Genomic DNA, 20,013 nt, shown 5'->3' with positions numbered 1-20,013 from the left:
CAGAGTCGCTTTGCTGGACAAACGATTTCTAAAACACCCCAAGCATCATCTTCTGCACTCTGTTCTGTTAATAAAAGTTTTCATATATGCGGCTTCCATACATGTGTGATATGCCGACATTAGCCGACCGACGCATCGGTCTACAAACACCTCAGTTTTCAACCAATAGCAGCACTTTTAAGGTCTGTTTGCCAGCAAACCACTAAAAACAAACGCCCCGCTTCCATCATTTACTACTACTGCTGTCACATAAACATTTTTCAATACCCAGATAACTCACCTACAAAGCCTTCAGTGTCTAAGGCAGCGCTGCACTTTGACAGATGCCATTCCAGCAACAAACATCTTGATTTATAGCTGACAGGCAACCCAGTAATCAGAATGCCTGGCCTGATTGCATTACTTTCCTATCAGGCTGTATCATTGTTTTTCATTATATGCTATCTTTTCCTGAGTGCCGTTCTCCAGTCTGTCTGTAGTCTCCTCTCAGTGTCAGGTGGATGTCAATGGCACACTTTTAAGAGTAGAAAATGCCTTTAAAATTAATTACAAAATACTTCCTCCACTCTCTGGCGCCGCTCCAGCAGCAGGTGCCCAAGGCGACCACCCAGCTCGTCTAAAAACAGCCCTGAGTAACCTCCCCGGTGTCCAGAACGCGCTCGCCGATCTCATAATGTGAGTCAATTATTCATTTCAGCTGCAAAATTTAGTAACAGATGTCATGCACAAAGAAAATCAAGCAACAATGGAAAATGAGGAATGTTTCCTGGTGTGCTTTCTTTTGATTGTTCTGTCGACGAGGTGCTCGGGAGAAGCGCCGGGTAACAATCTATTAATTAAGAGAAGCTGTATGCTGTGTTCGTTTACTATGCTTGTTTCTATGCGCGGTGCTTGGGGGAATTATGGGGTGCACAATTTTTAGCTCTGCAAAATACATTGTCAGACATAAGCAGCTGCAGTGTGCAGATACCCAGTTTGGTAGTGTTCTGTGCGGTTGGCAAGTCAATACATGAACTACATATTGTGTTAAGTGAGGCTCCCGGTTACAGTAACATTGTGTTACTGAAGCGCTTTGGTGTTAACAGGTGGAGCGTTTTACGCATAGTTTCAGCCGCTCCAATCACCCAGCAGCACATCTAACCCTTTCATTCATCTTCTGCTTTGGGGATATAAAACCTAATCCCATGCAAATAAACAAATGAAACAGAGAGAGACAGAGCAATAGAGGAGGGAGCCGTCATGCCAAGGCAGTCGAGCACAAACTTGAAGGTAGTATACTACAGGAACATACTGCCGATCTGTAGGGACGAAAATAAAATCAGGTAAGTAGGGCACTGTATAGGCCAGCTTAACAACAGACCGCTCTCCCATTCGCTGAGGGTTTTCTGGCAATTTATAAGCAAAAAAAACAAATTAGTATGGACGATACATATTCATACGTGACCCCATTTTCAACAAGTATATATGGTAAAGTAAATGATTTAAAAAAAAAATGGCAATAATCCTGACAAGAGGAGTTAACAAAGGTTAATAGTGTGAAAGCTTCCCAGAAGAGTGGGTGTAATTAGAGAGGCTGGCCCTGGTAGAGGATTTGTGTCATTATCTCCCACCATGCTCCCCTCATTGTGGGGAGAACAGCACAGTGCAGCAAATCACTCCAGTCTGGAGCCACCAAACACAAAGACAGAGACATGTAAATACAGTAACTACGACTGCTTGGATCTCCCCGAATATAATTGCAATCCAAACTTTACAGGAAAATCTAACAAACACTTCAAGCGCGCAGACACAAACATCCTGGGGAAGGCTCATGTTAGCCCAAAGGTTAATGGTTCTGAAAATGGCGACCACATGCCGCCGTGCATCATCACAAACCGCATGGTCCCGGTGATGGCACAGGAGCTTAAAATGACAGCATGACTGTGCAGACTGGAAGAAGGCAGAGCTACGCCGGGCGAGCGGGCTCATTTCCCTGCCGCGCATCGACTGTCTGGAAGTGTTTCTCGTGAAGAGAGAAGCCACAGAATACTGGTATTTACCGAAAACCTCTCGTAGGACCTTTTCCCTTAAGTTTGCAGTGTTTCCTGTTGCGTGATGCTCTCCCCGCGGACCCCCGCTTTTCCCTCTGAATATGATACATGGTGCTGTTCCCTCACTCTCTCTCATTAATAATGAAACAAACAGCGAGGAGAAAACACACAGATATATCCTACAGTTGGCTCGCATTATGACTGCGAGAGGCAAAAACTACCATGAATACACCTCTATAAAACTGTTTTTGCATTTAGGTGCATCGTGACATGGGATGGCGCAGCGGTCTTAACCAACACATGTCGAGCTATATTGCGTCATTTCGTATCGTATTTTTTTTTGTCAAGGTCAAATCTGTGTTGTGAGGCAATGCTAACACAAGAAGGATAACTCAGCCTTCCATCAACAGCAGAAAACAGATGATGTTCCTGCTCAGTATGTGTTTGAATATGGATGTCTCTGCCATGTCAGTTTCACATCTAATCCATACAGGTGACTCTGGGTATATATAACTGTGAGCAAATAAAGTAAAGTGTTCCTAAGAAGGTCATACTCAGGGTGGTCTCTATATATAAATCATCTGTCCATAGTAACTGTTACGAAGACAAAAAAATAACAGCAGAGATAAGAAAAAGGTTGCATAATATGGGGAAAAAATAACATTACAATACAGTCGTGACTCGACAATCCGACACTAAATGTAAAACCTTCTTTTATGTCGGACAGCAAGGCTGTCGGATTGTCAAGACGGAGGTCCAGATACAAGGAGGGCTTGATGCTGGAAGGCTCATTAGTTGTTAATTATTGTTCATAGTTGTTATAATAACTAGTAGGGCTGGTCCCAATAGCACTTTATGGTCTCTGGATATTCAGGCCCAATTAATGATGAATATCAGAATATTCAGGGTGGTAGGGGGACACTTCCACCCCGGGGCAGCGCTCTGACGGGGTGGAAGTGGCCGGAACACACAGGCAGTACTTGGCTGCTGATGCTAGTTTAGGATAGCGGTTACAGTTCTGTTTGAAATGTCATGTCGGAGTCAGAATCCAAGGCTGTCGGTATGTTAAGGCTGTTTCTTATGGGTTCTCTTAGTTTTTCCTAAAAACCTGTCGGATAGCAGGTTTAGGATTGTTAAGGGTCGGATTATCGAGTCACGACTGTATTTTGCTGTCCTGCAATCTATAATTTGAAAAAATTATGAATTTTCAAGAGACAACACGAATACCTCTGTTTGGAGAGCATTAATGACTCTAACATGATTTGAGTGTTTGGTAGGGAGGGCGTCTACATAGAGAAATATTTTAAAAAGCTGAAAAAGGTAATTTGGAACCTTTGTAATGGTGAAACACTGGCAACTAAAACAGCTGTTAATTTGGAGGGTCTGGCTTTGTAGGCCTGATTTAAACGCTCAGACTAGTTAGTTGTGTTGCTTTGTGTAAGACGACAGAGCGCCTGTTTTTGGTCGACATCATCTTTTCTAGACGAAATATTTTCCTACAACTGAGTTTTTTTTTGTTTTTGCAAATAAATCTTGCTCTTCAGTGCTTCTCTGCTGTTCCGCGCTCTTTTTGCCGGGCACATGTGAAGCCTACACATCAACAAACTCTGTCTCTTTTAAATGTAGTGCATTCAAGAGCCTGTAAGTCGGAATAAATTATGTATTGTCAGACAGATTTCTCTTGTGAAAAATGAGAACCGCTGTATCAGTTTGAATTAATTTGCCTTACTTCACATTGCAACGTCAGTGCTGAGATAATACACTGTACGGCCCCTTATAAGACTGTAAATAATAATATCTATTATTGCATTTGGCGTCACCATATTGGAAACAAATATAAGTGGGCTTCTCCGTGTGGGCCGACAGGAAATGAGCACAAAAGAAATCTTAATTATACAGGAAGAAACCAAACCCACCACAAGATGAGGTATTTATCATTAAATCTAAAATTAACCTCTGAATAGTGCGAAAAGCAGTGATGTCACCAGTCAGGAGGCAGATCTGGCTGGACAACAGCACGACAATGAGTGAGTCTATGATACAAATGTCATGATGACCAAACAGGAAAGAGGAGTGGGAGACAGTGAAAGACCTTTTTCTAGCCCCGGCACAACACAGCCCATAGACGGATGGCATTCAGCTGGAGATGTCTGAAACATATAGGCCAACGCCGAAGGAGGAAGAACAGAAGACAGACACCGTCCTATGGCCTCCTCCTGCTGCATTCCTCACACAAGAGGGAACATTCCTGCAGCACTGCATCATGGGGGAAAGTCAAAGACAGGCAATGTTCACGGCGTGCGGTTTTGGATGGGCGGCAACGCTTCAGCTGCTCGGTCTACCAGTTTGGTGTGACGTGGATTATTCATTTATCAAGTATAAAAAAAAAAAAAAAGGGTATGAAAGCACATAATTTCATTTAATAACTGCAGCGTGGACGTCTACTTCCTCCATCATTTCTGGCGCCAGAGGAGAACCTGAAGCCAGTTGCACCAGCTGTGTGTAATTTCAAACTCCGGCCAAGTTATAATGCACATTTAATGCAGTAAAATAAAGCAGGGCGGCCCACACGAGCTATGAAGAGACTCGTTGTTACCAGTGTTTGCACCGATTATATAGCTAAAAAATCAAATGACATTAAGTAGCGCTAATGGGATATGCTTGATACATGACACTTGATTGAGATGCTTTTTTTTATGAAGTATAAAACATATTTGAATTGCATTTTACAACTACAAACATCCATCCATCATCTATACACCACTTAATCCTCACCCTCTTCTCAGGGTGAAGGCAGGTTCACCTGGACAGGTAACCAGTCTATCACAGGGCTACACTTAGAGACAGACAACCAAGCACACTCACATTCACACCTACGGACAATTTAGAATCACCAATTAACCTCAGCATGTTTCTGGACTGTGGGAGGAAGCCGGACAACCCGGAGAGAACCCACGGCGCATGGGGAGAACATGGAGACTCCATGCAGAAAGATCCCAGGTGTCCTCACCGGGACGCGAACCGGCGACCTTCTAGCTGTGAGGCAACGATGCTAACCACTGACCACCTTGCAGCCCAACTACAAACATGGTGCCAATGATTTCAGACTGTATGACCAACTGACATCAGTTAGGTTAGCATAATAAGGTATTTTCCACTTGTTTAAAACTGCATTAATACGACTCTTTAATATAAATATCTCAACACGTATGCATATATAAACATGCAAATAAAGCAGAACCTGATGAGTCAAGCTCAACTTTATAGCAGGAATAAACATGTTTACAGGCCGGTACAAACAAATTCCAGGTTCATACCAACTGTATACAAGGTGATTTGTTTTATAGAATTCAGCCATTTAAATTGTAACATGGATTAAGCATGTAAATAAATCAGGGTGGAGTCATTTGCAGTGACAGGTTGGTAAAGTCACAGTGCTCACACTCCTCCTCTTTGTTCATTTCTGGACCTTAAATTCAACCTATGCATGACATCTCAGAGAGTTCATCCATCTTTACATATAGTCTACGATATTTATAAAGGACCAGCAGCTACTTGGCCTACTAAAACAACTTTATTTACAACGTCCAGCTAACACAGTTGATAGGAGTGATTGGAGAGCACAACAACGCATGACCTAGTCAGTAAACTAGGGCAGAGAGACAAGGCCTTTAAAAGCGATAAGTACAGACGAGTCCTTTGTCGGCGACTCACGTCTCTAATGGTAATATTTACCTTGTTACATGGACTATGAGTCAGTGATGATGTTAGATGCTGCTCTAAAAAGCAAAAGCTATCTGTTGAAACAAGGGCCGCTCTCAAATGCTTACATAACACAGGCTGGCACACAGTGAAGCTGACATTTGGTCCACAAGTTTAAAGTAAAAAAATAAGATCTTACAATAACTTAAAAGTATAAAACGACTAATGATATAAATCGTATACACCTCCGGGCTGTGGGAAACAAATAAAAGGCGACAAAAATAGAAAAAACTTAAAAACAAAGAGGCTGGAAAACAACAGCTTCCTATCAGGGTCTTTACACAAGTGGTTGTGTGAACATCTGGTGATGTGACTCCTGAGTTTGCAACTTGTGTCATGGCCACCAATGACAGGTCTACCTTGCATAAGTGAGGAAATGATTCAGCAGATTCAGCTCTCGTCCCCTGTGGCGTGCCGCTCTCCCGTTATGCTCCTGCTGTCAGTTGTCCCGGGTGCCCTCTCTCCGCGATGACTCTGAATTTCTATCCACTGCGGTCACAAACCCGTCATTTCAGAAGATCCCATAACTTCGTCTAGAGTGACAATTACCGCTAAGCCGCCCTCCAACGCGGCGTTTCACGATGACTCGGTGAAATCTCTGCCTGTTTTGTTTAACATAAAATCGATAACAAGCGGTGACAGTGTGACTCTCATTGGAACGTGTTACTGAAAGTTGCCCGCTGTCGTGTGATCAACAATCTCATCATCCCGGCCAGCTCTTTCCCTTCAGATGCTGATTCTGGGCTTCATTTCCATTCAGACTGTGCAGATGATGACGGCTGTCAGGCTAATGCTTCGTGAGCGTCCACAGCATCGCTGCGTGCACACTGAGCCCACTTAAGGGACTTATGAGAAACCTTGCCAGTGCCCTCCATACTCTATTTCCAGGCTCTATTTGCTGCTTTCTGGCTGCCTTCCAAGAATCAGAGGCAAATATTGTAGGGGGGAAACCAGTTCTTTCTGCTTCATTCAGTCAGCTGGCAGCCTGGCAAAAAGCAGCCGGGCACAGTTCATCACCTTATTTATTATTCAGGACTCAGCATAAAAGCCGTGGCAGGAGCAAGCCAATCATTTTGGTAACAAACAAGGAAACTTCCTCAACCATTATTTATATAAAGTTTGGCAGAGTAAAAAGCGTAATCTTTCTAAGGATGCAGTGTTACGCTGAAGTAGATGCGGTTGTGTTGAGTCATTCCTTTCGTGTTCGGCTTGCATCAGGAGTTTCCTTCCTACCTCTGTGTGCTGTTTTCTGCAGCTACAGAGTTATTGATGGGGATTGTTCAACCATAAACTCTCACTGTCTTTTGAAACCCTTTCAGCAACATCTGAAGACTTTTTTTGTTTACATAAATGTGCAGCTGCATTAATAGAACAACAGCCTGCTGAGGAGCGTTACTGCTCTGACCAGCTGAGAGTTGATTTCAGGAGAAAGCCGACAGAGAGGCCTGCCCATCTGGACTGATGCTATAATCTGTGTGCCTGTGTCCTCTCTGAGGGATGGCCTAATCTGGCATTTGGACTGCAGCAGTGACCTATGCATGTGCCTGGCACATGGGCGACCATGCCGTGGTAATACAGAGGGGGGGAGGCATTGAGGATTAAGGTGGCTACGAGGCGTGTCCAGGATCCCCTGATGGTTGTGTTGTGACACACAGGGACACCCCTCTTCCCAACAACCACAGGGAGGTTCTTATGCAAGAAATAATCTGGTTATACAATCCAGAACTGACTGTTAAATCATGGCTCCAGAGGGGAAGGTGAACTTTACATACACAAAATCAGCAGCCTGACATCTTTCATGTATAAATCAGCATCCTGAAGAGACGACGAGACGAGTGAAGGACTTACATCTTCCTGCCTAACATTTAAGAATTTCCCTGAACTAGATGAAACTTTAAAAAAAAAAAAACAGTAACATGCTGTTATGACTCCTTCCTGCAGATCTGACCCACGTTTCTGTCGAGGATGTGCATGATTCACAGTCAGGCTAATTCTGTCCACATAGTGTTCATTGTTAGGAACCGTGACTGAGAGTGGGCAACGCTCAGGCTGTCCCAAACTACTCACAACGACAGCCGTGGACAGCAAGTGTGTGAGCAAACACACATCTTTGATGGATGTCGGTGGAGATTAAACGCATGCCAGTCGACGGGAACTGACTTCTCAACCTCACCGCAGAATATAAGAACATAATCTGTTTGTGTCTTTCCAGAAAGGGTTTTTATTTATTTCAAAACTTGATTGTACATCAGCTATTTAAATTGTCTTTCATGTTCTTTCTGTTATCATCTTCAAATTAGAAAAGTACAGTATCAGAATCTGTCTAATCTACCCTCACAGTGTGATTTATGTGTTGTGATCTTTTATTTTAGGATAGAAATACCAATTTGTGTCATGTTTTTAAAAGATCCTAAAACAAGTAATTACTGCCTTCTTGTAACTCCCCTCCGGCACATGAAGTCTACAGCGTGAGAACATATTTAATGATTGAAACACCAGATAAAATATAAATGTTTTTAACAAAATCTCCAGACAGTTTGTTCGGTCTTTAGGATTTCTTACCATCACGGTCAGAGTCCAGTAAGAAGAAACACGAGTGCTGATAAAGAGCGACATCCTCTCAGCTGTAACCAAGGCCAAAATCCAATCCCACAAACACTCCTCTCCTCCTTCCTTTCCTATCATCCACAGCAGAGCACAAAACCTGAGGGGGGACAGTTGGACTCATATTATAGACAAAGGGCACCTTGAGTAGATGTTTTATGTTCATCAGCTGTGACAATGAATGAAGGAATTTAAAGGGACTTTGATCAGAGGGAGTGCCATTTCTTATCAATAAAAACAAGGTCTAGAAAACAGTGCAAGCCCTTCTGTGTGGCACCTTTAAATCTCACTCTTCTTCCACAGCTAAATTCCTTCAATCATCGCTTCCTCACACCTCGGACAGTGGGCCCTGATTCCTCAATCCTGCAATGAATTTAAAAAGGGCTCTCAATCGCCTGGCCTGTCTCAATCTGCACTGGGGTCAGCTCTCTAAATCCCGGCGGCTGACACCGAATCAATTACCACATGGCTGGTGGGTAAGCAGAATGGGACGGCCACAAAGAAGTCCAGAAAGAGGGCTAAATATGAACCACAGTGACCACCGCTCAGCAGTTTGCTGTTCTATCGACTCCGTGCCAACTGTGCAGAACCAACGCTGCAAAGACAAACCACCGGACAGCAGAACGTCCCACAGCACGGCCCGTCACACCCCGCCGAGTGCGGAGCGAGTAAATCATCGGCCACGATTCACTCTGACAAAAATCCACCGACAGATATTACAGCCACAGATTTTTTAAGTATAACTTGTAATTTCATTTAAAATTCAGCAAATAATCAAATCTGCAACTAATGAGTATTTTTATTATTGATTTATCAGATATTTTTTGTTGACCCGTTTCTTTTTTTTGCTTCCATTTTAAATGTTTTTATGCCCGTTATGACTTCCTGAAGGCAAAACAATGTCATTAAAATATTTGTATTGTCTCTTATCAACAGTAAAAAACTCAAAAGATATTCAATTTATAACCACATGAACTAGAAAAGGCAGTAGAGGCTCTCATTTGAGAAGGAACCAGACAATTTGGGAATTTTTGTTAATAAAAAAAAAATAAATAAATCAAGCGTTATTAACTAATTATTAAATACTTGCAGGTTATTTTTCTGTCATCTATAAAATATTAGAAATATTGACAAATGGAAATGCAATTAAGTCACATTTTCACATTAGCCAACACAAGATCTCCAAATAATATATTTTATCTAAACAATAACAACCCAAAATCTAAAAATATTCCATTTCAAATTGTATTAAATACATTTGGGCTGAAAGCATTTGTCATTTTAGTTTAATTTAACATAAATCTAACTATTAAAATTGCAGCAGAATATTTTCTGTCAATCGCTTCACCTCCAGAAGATGCTCTTCACCTTCCCTTTAAATCAACCATAACATATGAAGCATCGCAGCTCTGAGGACCCCGTCTCCAGCTTTCCAAACAGATGTTTGTAAGTTTGTGTGTCATCGCCACCTCTTCACAGATGAACATTTCTTTTCAAATCAAATTCAGCTGATGCATTTTAAGCAGGGCCCACACAGCCTGCAACAAAGGAAAACAGGCTTCTGAGTGGATGATAAGTAAAAATGTGTTTCTTTGTCGAAACCGTCAGCTGTCAGCGTGTCTGGTTTTCTATCTGACAGTGTAGACAAACATCTCCAAAGCATCTTTTATGGTGGTTTGACAATGATGTATGACCACGGTTAATACTTACATGCCTTGTTGTGCTTCATTAACGTGCATATTAATGATTTTACACCATTGTCGTATTTGCAAAACAAATGATTTTGTGAAATTAGACCTTGAGCCATTAAACTGACATCAATTCATTTAATTTGCTCATTTTCCAAACTATTCTAGTCCAAGTATGCTTGTAACTTATCAAACATGTTGGTTTTCTGATATAAGAAGCAATCTGAGGTGGCAAAAAGAAGCTGTGATGGACATTTGTCACATTATACTGACTTTTTAAAACATTTTTCAAACTGAAATACAACTTTTTAGTAATTAAAAATGCAATTCAGTCACTAAAGATTGCCAAGAGAAAACTTAGTTCACTGAAGCCAAAAGCCACGACTTGTCTTTCTATATTAAAGATAAAAAAAATAACACAACATGAAATAAAAGTCACCACTCGCTCCATTAAGATAAGGACGAGTGCAGCGTGAGCCATCCACACAACAAAACGCTGTGCAGGGAGCGAGGGGGGGAAGAACGAGAGACTAAAAATTAGTAGCATCCTGCAGACGGAGGCGAATGCAGCCGGTTCTGTGCGAGCTGTGAGCCCGTCACGCTGACAGATGAGGCGGTGTGGAGCTGAAGGTCAGCTCCTGAATGCCTGATGGAGTAACAGCACAGAGAGGAACACAGGCTACGGAGGAAGTGTACAGGTTTAGCCTCCTGACATCTCTCTCTCTCTCCATCAGTCACTCTGCAACTCAGCGCTGATGAATGAGAGGCGATGAGACTCTGGTCATTCGGCTGCTTGGAAACCGGAGCCAGGTCTCGTCTTTGTTTGCAGCGATGTGGCAAATTTCTGTGAATCCCCTGATTTCAGCATCTCTAAAGGTTATGCACCGTTCCCTGCACGACGTAAAGGGTCAGCTTCAGCCGCAAAGATGATGAAGAGATCCTTGTAGGAATATAAGGGTTAACCGTTCACCTAAAAACCAGTCAGACCAGTTGGAAAGCCTGGAAGGAATGTAAAAAAACCCTCCCTTACAATAGTGTATCCTCACTTAGTGTGACTTGAACCTTTTCCCTCACAACCTTAAAGAAGACCGCCAGACATTCGTTCTGCACTTCCAGGCGTTTGATGGGAGATACAGGCACAATAGACAGGTACATTATCTCCTGCACGGAGCTGCACACCACCCTCTAAGAGGCTGAGAATGGATCGAGTAGCAGAGGCAAAAGAAAGTCCTCCTCTGTGGGACTTATCTGGGGAGGTAAAAGAGCAGCTCTGGAAATATCAATATATTCGCTTCAGTCAAGGAAACAAGCTGATTCGACACTTCTTCTATCTCCAGGAGAACATAGTTCAGTAATAAACTGCTTACTGATGGTGCACAATGACAATGCTACTTGGTGTACAACAATAAATGCCAGAATATGGGGGTTGGACACAGATTTTAATTACTGCAGGATATATTTTCTCCCAGAGCAAAAAAACACAACACAAAACCATCTTAGCTGCTGTTCAGTATCAGGAGCGTAAAGTAATCTGAACCGTCCTTTTATTACTGTTGTCTTTTCATGCTGATTGGCATAATTACAGAGGCTTTTAGCACTTCTCTCGTCGCTCCTTTGAGGCAGAACTGGTCATTTAAATCCCACAGACTTATGTGTAATTCTGTTAATTCCTACCATGGCTGTGATTTGGCAGAAAAGGCGCTGATGCAATAGCTCAGCTCTTCAGAAGCACCAGTCATTTAGGAGCGTAACAATGCTCTGGTGAACCCCCGACACTTTGGCCTGACCCCAGCGACGGACCGCAAAAACGCTGTGACGGCAAACACGGTTTAACGCAGAAAAGGGGAATGACGCAGGTGTGTGAATGTGGTAAAGAGCCGGTGGATGATATGTAATCAGAGGCCTTTTATCTAAGCCTTGTCTGACATTACAGTCGCAGAAACTCCAATTACAGTGATTGTTTGATATGGCAACTCAGCTGTATTCCAACACCTGGAGGCTGACTCGTGTCCACATTAGAAATACATGTTGGCTTTAAGTAAAGCAAGAAGCGTGCCAAGAAACACGACGCTGACTGCAATAGGCTTAAGAAAATGAACCTGACTCACAACGTAAAGAAGCAGTAATGACGCAAGGTCAACCTTTCATCTGGCGCTCTCACATCGATACACAATGCATTAGACGCACTCAGGAGTCATGGAGAGCTCTTGACTTCCTCTGAATGTGTGCGCGCAGATTTCCACACACACACACACACCCAAAAGTTAACATAAAAGTTAACAAGAATTTTGCGCCCTGGAGAAATGTTCACATTCACTCATCCTTAAAGGTGCTGCAGTTGGCATATATTGAACTGTTCATTTAACAAGGCAACCAAGCCTTTAATACTTCCCCTGCTGTGTCAGGCATGTTTCCACACTCTGAGCTTGATTTAAGGAATCACAGCACATCCATTACTGGCTCGCCCCAAAAAAAGTGATGATGATGATGATGATGGTGGTTCTGCTGACAAATGGTGTTTCCTGGGCAGCATTTGATTGTTTTTGCTTTTTAAACAGCCATTTATCCAGTTTCTGAATATGCGGGCCATCAGCAAACAAGTCAAATCGATATGAAGCGTTTTATCATTTAAATACACGACCAGGGACAAAATATGACAAGTGTTTGCATCGTTTTTCAAGCTTAAATATTTGACTAAAGTCCAGCTTCTTTGAGTTGGATGTCTTTGTCCATTTATCAGAAGCTTTGAACTTTGTGAGAGAAACAACTACTACATGATCCGACTAACTGATCAGTTGTCAGATATGAAATCAATCAACAACTACTTTGATAATCAGTTTGAGCATTTTTAAAAAAAAAAGTAATTCCACCTTTTACACTTTTTGAATTTTCTGATTTCTTTTCTCGTCTATTACAGCAAACTGGGTTGTGAACAAAACATCTGAGAAGATCATATTGACACTTTTCACCATTTTATAGAGCAAACAATTAGTCAATTAATCAAGAAAATAATCAAGAGATTAATTGACTGTGAAAACAATCATTAGTGGCAGCCTTACATTAAATCAGGTAATTAAAAAAAACAACACATTAATCATAAGTTACAGCTCTGCAATTAAATATTAGACTTTTAATCAACTGCAACCTATTATACTTTTCATATATTTCTGTTTTTCTTACCAGTGTGTTGTTCTCTTTGTAATAATCATATTTTCTTTAAGGTAAAACAAAAAAAATCCCCTCACTGGCATTAGAGCTGAAGGCAGCAGTGAAGGAATCAGTATAAATCAATGTACTCTGGCTGCTGGAGCCATCGTTAGCCCTGACTGGAGCTGCAAAACAAAAGCAGCAACAACAACAAAGGGGTAGCTGCTGCTTAATACAGAGTAACATCAGGAACATGGGCTAATGTTAGCAGATGTGTGTGAAGTGATCGGGCTAGCCAGCCACAGCGCTCGGCTGTTTTCGCTGGCTACCTCCACACAGCTATGCATAAAAAATGACTGACTGCGGGGCTGACACGGCGTGTGGCTCCGCCGACAACTTACCTTGGGCTTGTACAGCCACTTTCGAAAGCGGTTCATCGTTCCCTCGCCACCTTCCTTTGTCACCGACCCCTCCTCTCCTCTCCTCTCTACCTGTGTGTCTGACAGTATCGGCGGCTGGCGGCTAAGCTAAGCTAGCGGGTCCAAATCGGAAAACGTACAAAACACAATGTACGCTAAGTTGTCCTGAACGCTACCACACGGCTCCGGACGAAGGGGATATTCGAAAAGAGCCACTTATTTCCATCTTCCCCAAATCCCCCGAGGTTCGCTGCCTGTCTCCACCCGCCCGGTCACTTTCCAAGTCCCGACGATGTACAGACAACCGGAGCACCGACGGCTCCGCTGTTCTCTGCCCCTCTAACGTTACTTGATGACAGTCACGTTGACAACATTCACCTCCCACTTTCCCAGGAAATGCGGCGTTCAAGTGCTGCTCCCGGAATCACCGCGCACACACACGCCGTGAGTGGTGGATTTCATACTGGAAATGATATCCTCAAGTGACATCTACATGGAAGTGGTTCTGCTTTAAGAGTTCAGAGTTATGCAGCATCAGAAATGGAAAATAAATTGAAGATAAAACGTTTTTTGTGTGTTTAAAAAAAAACAACAACAATACATTTACCTGCTTATTCTGGAGCTTATCCTTGTTTTTCTTAAAGTTAGGCCTGATAATAGGCTTTGTGTGTTTATATATGTGTGTGTGTGTGTGTGTTTTCCACATATACACTGTACATATATTTTTTCTGCTAGAAGTGTATATTCTTGTATACATTTATCTTAGCTTATTTTATTTTCTATTATTATTATTTATTTTATTTTCATTCTTTTTTTTCTTTGTATAGTTATTTTACTTTATTGTTAATCTTTTCCTTGTTAATTCCCAGGGCGACACCAACAGCCGGAACCAAATGTATGTTGTGTACATACTTGGCCATGAAAGCTGATTCTGATTCTGAAAAGAAAAATAAAAGAAAGCTGAGCGACCCCCGTATCTTTACCCTGTTTAAAAAAAAAAACTCGAGTCTATGAATAGCAGTAGTTATCTTTTATTATTTACTGGACACGAGGATGCTACTCAGTGTAGGTGAACTATCTGTATCTATCCATCCATCTATCGATCCATCTATCTATAATTCATATATATGTATATATGTATATATAGTTGTATTAGTGACAACATAATGCCAAACCAATGACTTTGTTTACACGCCCACGAAAAATCAGATTATGTTAATCAGATTAAGGCAGGAAATCAGATGATGCATTGTGAGGCTGAGGTCTTAAAACCCAGTTTGCATGTGATGTGTTCAGTAATCAGCTTTTTTCACCCCCAGTGAACCCCCTCAAACCCCAGATGTGACGTGAGTCGCTTTCTATTATTGAGAAAGTCCATATAATAAACATTTCTAAAACTCTGCCGTGCTGCTTTCATGTGGTTGCCATTATTTGAACGTCTTTCTTCTTTTCATGCTGTGATTTTGATTATCCGGTGATTATTATAACATTTCCAACAGCACCTGAACGCAGCGCACCGCTCGCACAGACGTCACAACATACTACGTCATAATTATTGTTATGGCAGCCAACAAAGGATCAGGATGCCACACTGTTAATCTGCGAGGATCAAAACATGAATGGCTTTACATGTTGACCAAAACAGCCCAGTAATAAAACAGCCCTCGTCAGATCAAATAAAGGTGGTATTTCTTCTTATAAAAGTCGTCTCCTCCTCATTCAACCTCTCTGTTTACGCATGTTTTGTGTTGCTAGGCAACGGGTGAACACGGCTGGAAGGGCTGGAAATGAACACAAACAGCTCCGAAGACATTTCTTGGGAAATTTAACTTTCTATGAATCACTGTGATTTTAATATATAGGTTTTATTTTTAAATGATCACATGTGTAGTTTTTCATTGAAGAAAGTGTATTTGTGCTGGATTTAAAATGGCATCGAGCTATGGTTCCCTTGTGAAGGAAGCCATCGTGCTGCTGGATGAGTTTAGAGCTGGTAGACAATGTTTAGATGACTTTATAGAAGGTGCTGGGAAGGATCTGCAGGTAGGTGGACTCACATCAGCGTCTACGTGACGCTTGTGCTGAAACCTGTTTTCATGAATGTCACATGTGTTGCAGAACATGGACGCTGTGCAAAAGAAGTTCATACTTGATGTTGTTTCTGGATGTGTTGAGCACAAAAAGTTGCTGGATGTAGTAATCAGTGGCTTCTATGGTCAGAATGGGAAACGACTGTCCAGAGGGGATGACAGCCAGTTTGTTGGTAAGTCATTAACATTAAGTCAGTTCATTAAATAAACCTCCTGATGGCTGTCTGTAGTCAGAATGAAACAGCTTCACCCCTCACATGTTTGCAATGCTGTGCTGCTCCTCAGTTATTTGCTACCTCGTCACATTTATTCTCGATGACCTTGGACTTGAGAATTTCAGCAACATTGTCAGATCTCTGGACACCAAGAACATACACACAGTAAGAAACACAGCTTCTGAGCACATCAGTGTTGTTTCACTGGAGAGAAACAGTAATCAATCGCTCTCTTATGGTGCACTCTGTGTATGTTTTGTTTGGTTAGTTCTTCAGTTTCTTCTTCTCAAACCTCACCACGTGGATAAAAAAGGAGTGGAGTAGCATCTATGATGCTGCCTTTGTGGAGAAACACTGGATTGGCCCTCTGCTCAGGTGAGAAGAGCAGAGCACAGGACTCAGCCTTCTATTAATAATAAAATAATGTTATTCCAGAGGCAAAGAACAAACATATATGTCTGTGCATCCTTTAGATGGCGCCCTGAGATCGATATTCTCATGAACAAACTTGCTGTCAAACTATCTCAAGAGAATCAGGTCAAGAAAGCTCCGATCAAAACCACTGAGACGCAGGAGTTCTCCCTCTCCAAACCCAAACCTCGACCTCTGCCTCCGCCTGAGATCATCCCACAGCAGGAAAAATACAAACCAGTCAGCCTCAGTTATAGTTATAGACAGTCTTTCCCTGTGGTGCTGAACAGTTACTGTCTTTGTGTGCTGCCTTCAGCTTTTCCCAACAGAAATGCATAAAGAGAGCGAAGCCTCGTTCATTCTGCCGTAGAGGCCGGTGCATCGCTCATCAGGCTTTTGTTTTGCAGGTACCAAACAGCACCTACAGGGCTCCGAAGGAGATGCAGATAATAGAGGAGATCAAAGAAAAGAACCATCAAAAGGCTGAGGTACGATGTCCAATTTTACTGTTATCATCAGAAAAAGAGCATGACATTAGAAAGTAAAAACACGGCCTGATGTGTAAACGTAACACAAAAGAAAACAGCAGAGACAGTAAATCAACAGTGTATTATTGGGCATTACAGCACATTACAAATAGTCGTCTTTTCTACAATGATTCCTACTTAATCAACAACACTGCCAGCTTTATTGCATTACAAGCCATTTTAATGACTTCTTGTCTGTTTTTCACCAAAGGATGAGACAAACATGAAGCGTTTCAGATGTGCAAATCCACAGAAGTCTGAACACACAAAGGTAAAGGACATTTTTTGTGTGTTTTACATGGAGTTCCAAAACACTGTCATTGATTCATGTCCAAGCCTAATTAGGGAAGAGGGAGCCCTCCTCTTCTCCTCCTCCTGAGCCTATTTTGTGATTTTGAATTAAAAAAAAAAAACAAAAACATTTGACTATACTTCAGAAGTTTCATTTCTATTCTGTTTGTAACTAAACTCCTACATAATGCGTGCCTGCGGCTGTCCTTGATTTCAAAGCCAGCTCACATTTCTGCTGAACTTGCTTTCATTTGTTTTGCAGAGAGCGATGTCCCAGATTGACAAAGAGTTTGAATCAAAGCTCAAGTTTGATTCATTTCGTTCTTCAGCTGCTCCTTCCAGTAACAAGGTGAGATCCAAGTTGATCAGTTTTCAGTATGAAATTGGAAGTATTAGCTCTTGTAGGTACAACGTGTATGTGTGTTGTTTTTTATTTTTGTTATTCTGTCAGGCTAACAGCTGTCCCATCAAGCTCAACAAAACAGCCATCCTGAGGAGGGAGGCGCTCTGTGACCGCCAGGTGGAAGAGGAGCTGCAGAGGTACAGAACAGCATCTTCCTGCCGCTCACTGACCTGTTTCAGGGTGTTATACAGCTAAACCCGACAAGTGCCTACACAAGACACCACAGGAATGAAGTGCAACCCTCTATAGGACTTGAAATTAAAGGAAAATTCAACATGAAGTGTCACCACATCCTGCCAAAACACCTTCAGCGCTCCTCGGTATTGATTCGTTACATCTCTGGAGCTCAACTGGAGGGTTTGACACCATTTTTTCCAAAAGACATTTCCTCATTTGGTGCTGGTGGGTTGAGATCTGGTGACTGCGAAGGCCACAGCACATGATTCACATCGTTCTCATCCAAATGAAACAGCTCAGTGACCCCATGTGCCCTTTGAATGAGAGCATTGTCGTCCTGGAGGAAACCACTCCCACCAGGACAGAAATGTCTCATCACAGGATAAAGGTCATCTCTGAAAACAGCTTTATGTTGATTTGCAGACACGTAAAAATACCAAGAAAATGTCCAAACGCCCCCACAGTGAGAGAGTTGGCTTCACCGTAGAGGTCAAGGGTTCAGGGTTTTCCTTTAACTTGTCACCCATCTGCAGTTTGCATGTATGTATTTCAGGTTTGGACTAACCAAATGGAGCATTTGTAACACAGACTGGAGCGCCTGGTGCGAGGGGACCGGGAGCCGTTGCCTCCCCTGCCGTGGCAGACGGAGCGCAGACACCTGGAGGGACGCATCGTGGACGAGGAGGCCGCTGTGGCCCGCCAACGGATCACGGAGCGCAACCAGAAGACTGCACAGCTGAAGAAAGAAGAGGTGGGTGAAGATCATTCGGTAACTGATAAGAAAAGGCATTTAGAGGAGATTACACGGTGCTTTAAACTGTGTAAAGAGAGGAGTAATTACACTAAAGCTTTTTTGTTCTCCAAACATCCTGTGAAGAAGTCAGTTTAAACGGTGTTAAATTATGCATGAAAATTTTGCTTTTTTTTACGGTTGCTTTGTTTGTTTTTTATTCCTAGACGGCTCAGCTGATGCGAAGCTATGCGGAGAAAAGGCTGCAGGAGGAAAAAGCCCTGAGAGATCTGGTGCAACAAGTAGCAGAAGGCCACAAGAACTCAAAAACGGCCAAAGAGAAGCTGCAGAAATTAAAGCAAAGCATAGGTACGCGTCCTCATTTGACACCCAGCAGCTTTCATGACCACCTGTTCATCAATTTACCTCAAACTTCACAGTGAAAGAAGTCTCAGGACAAAGTCAGGAGCTCCTTCGTCAGGCCCTAGAGGAGGCACAGGCAGAGCTGAGCAGAAAGTTTGAAATCATACAAGAAATTCACGCCATTGAATCGCTGCCTCACGTTAGAGTTAAGAACTTTGATGACACGGAGGTGAGTAAAAGAAAGAGACAGAATTTTACATTTGTGAACTCTCATGTTCATCACAGTTAGTCTGTCTCATGTCAGACTGCAGGCCACAAGCTGCTGGGAGAAATGTCTCTGGTGGAGCTGAAGGAGCGACTGAACCTTGCGAAGGCGACGCAACAAGCAGAGCAGGAGGACAAACGGAGATGCATCCTGGAGGAGAAGCAGAAAAAGAAGCAGCAGCTGCAGGAGACGCTGGAAACCATCGACCTCCACGGGAGAGCGCTGGCACGAACCGCCGCCATCAGGTCAGGAAAATGTTTGGCTCTGACTCGATTGCGGCAGTGGGAAAGCTCAGGCCTTAAAAACACACACAGACACCACATACTATACATTCAGGATGGTTTTTTTGGCTTTGTGGCAGGAAAGAGGAGAGGAAGGCCAGGCTGGAGTCCGTTCAGCAGGCGATGGCTCAAGATGAGACGCTTTCGATGCTGCGGAAGAAGCTTGAAGAGAAAAAGCAAGAGCGGCAAAGACTGAAGCAAACTGAAAGCGGCAAGGCCAGAGCCTCCAAACAGACAGCAGCTCACACCGTCGGTAACAACCAAGTGAGTACGAAACCCGGAACAAACAAGGACTCGCTTCTCTCAGCGAGTGAGCCGTCTGCTTTGTTTTTGTGTTTCACGCTGGTTGCAGTAAATAATACCCATCTCTCCTCTCTCTCTGTTTGCTTCTGCCAGAGAAGTTTAAAGGAGAAAAGCTGGGAGGAGCTGGAGCAGAGCTTAGCGCGACACATCCGGGAGGCTTCTTAGATGCTTCTACGAGGGAAACGCTGAGGAATAAACACATGCAGCATGCTTCACAACGCTATGGCTGTTTGATGAATGGAATAATTAGCATTCCACGGTTACAAATTCAGTTGACAAATGTTCAATTAAAACAGCTTGAACGATG

At 42.7% G+C, this 20,013-nt stretch overlaps 2 protein-coding genes across 3 annotated transcripts in view; one reads left to right on the top strand and one right to left on the bottom strand.

Annotated features, from left to right (window-relative positions):
* zfyve28 (zinc finger, FYVE domain containing 28) overlaps positions 1-13,970 on the bottom strand; it is a 26,193-nt gene extending 12,223 nt beyond the window's left edge. For both annotated transcript variants that reach the window (XM_008283716.1, XM_008283726.1), the window contains exon 1: positions 13,633-13,970. In XM_008283716.1, coding sequence (XP_008281938.1) covers positions 13,633-13,668 — 36 coding nt within the window. In that variant the 5' untranslated portion in view covers positions 13,669-13,970. The remainder of the gene's footprint in view (positions 1-13,632) is intronic.
* A 1,609-nt stretch (positions 13,971-15,579) lies between these two features.
* cfap99 (cilia and flagella associated protein 99) lies at positions 15,580-20,013 on the top strand. Its single transcript, XM_008284202.1, has 15 exons — positions 15,580-15,693; positions 15,769-15,913; positions 16,026-16,120; positions 16,224-16,330; positions 16,429-16,606; positions 16,774-16,854; positions 17,105-17,269; positions 17,402-17,777; positions 18,188-18,191; positions 18,353-18,515; positions 18,722-18,863; positions 18,935-19,086; positions 19,162-19,367; positions 19,484-19,667; positions 19,800-20,013. The coding sequence occupies exons 1-15, from the start codon at positions 15,580-15,582 to the stop codon at positions 19,869-19,871; spliced, it is 2,184 nt and encodes a 727-aa protein (XP_008282424.1). The 3' UTR covers positions 19,872-20,013.

This window comes from Stegastes partitus, unplaced genomic scaffold, assembly GCF_000690725.1.
Source record: "Stegastes partitus isolate 25-593 unplaced genomic scaffold, Stegastes_partitus-1.0.2 Scaffold8, whole genome shotgun sequence".
Taxonomy (NCBI): Eukaryota; Metazoa; Chordata; class Actinopteri; family Pomacentridae; genus Stegastes; species Stegastes partitus.
The sequence above is the reverse complement of the archived record's forward strand: the minus strand, read 5'-3'. Positions and strand labels throughout refer to the sequence as shown.

What these genes read in the sequence shown, in the direction of transcription:
- cfap99 (XM_008284202.1), top strand. Translation starts at nt 15,580, where the DNA reads ATGGCATCGAGCTATGGTTCCCTTGTGAAGGAAGCCATCGTGCTGCTG. An exon ending in ACACCAAGAACATACACACA is followed by an intron (nt 16,121 to 16,223) that starts GTAAGAAACACA and finishes TTGTTTGGTTAG; the next exon opens with TTCTTCAGTTTCTTCTTCTC. An exon ending in AGAACCATCAAAAGGCTGAG is followed by an intron (nt 16,855 to 17,104) that starts GTACGATGTCCA and finishes TTTTCACCAAAG; the next exon opens with GATGAGACAAACATGAAGCG.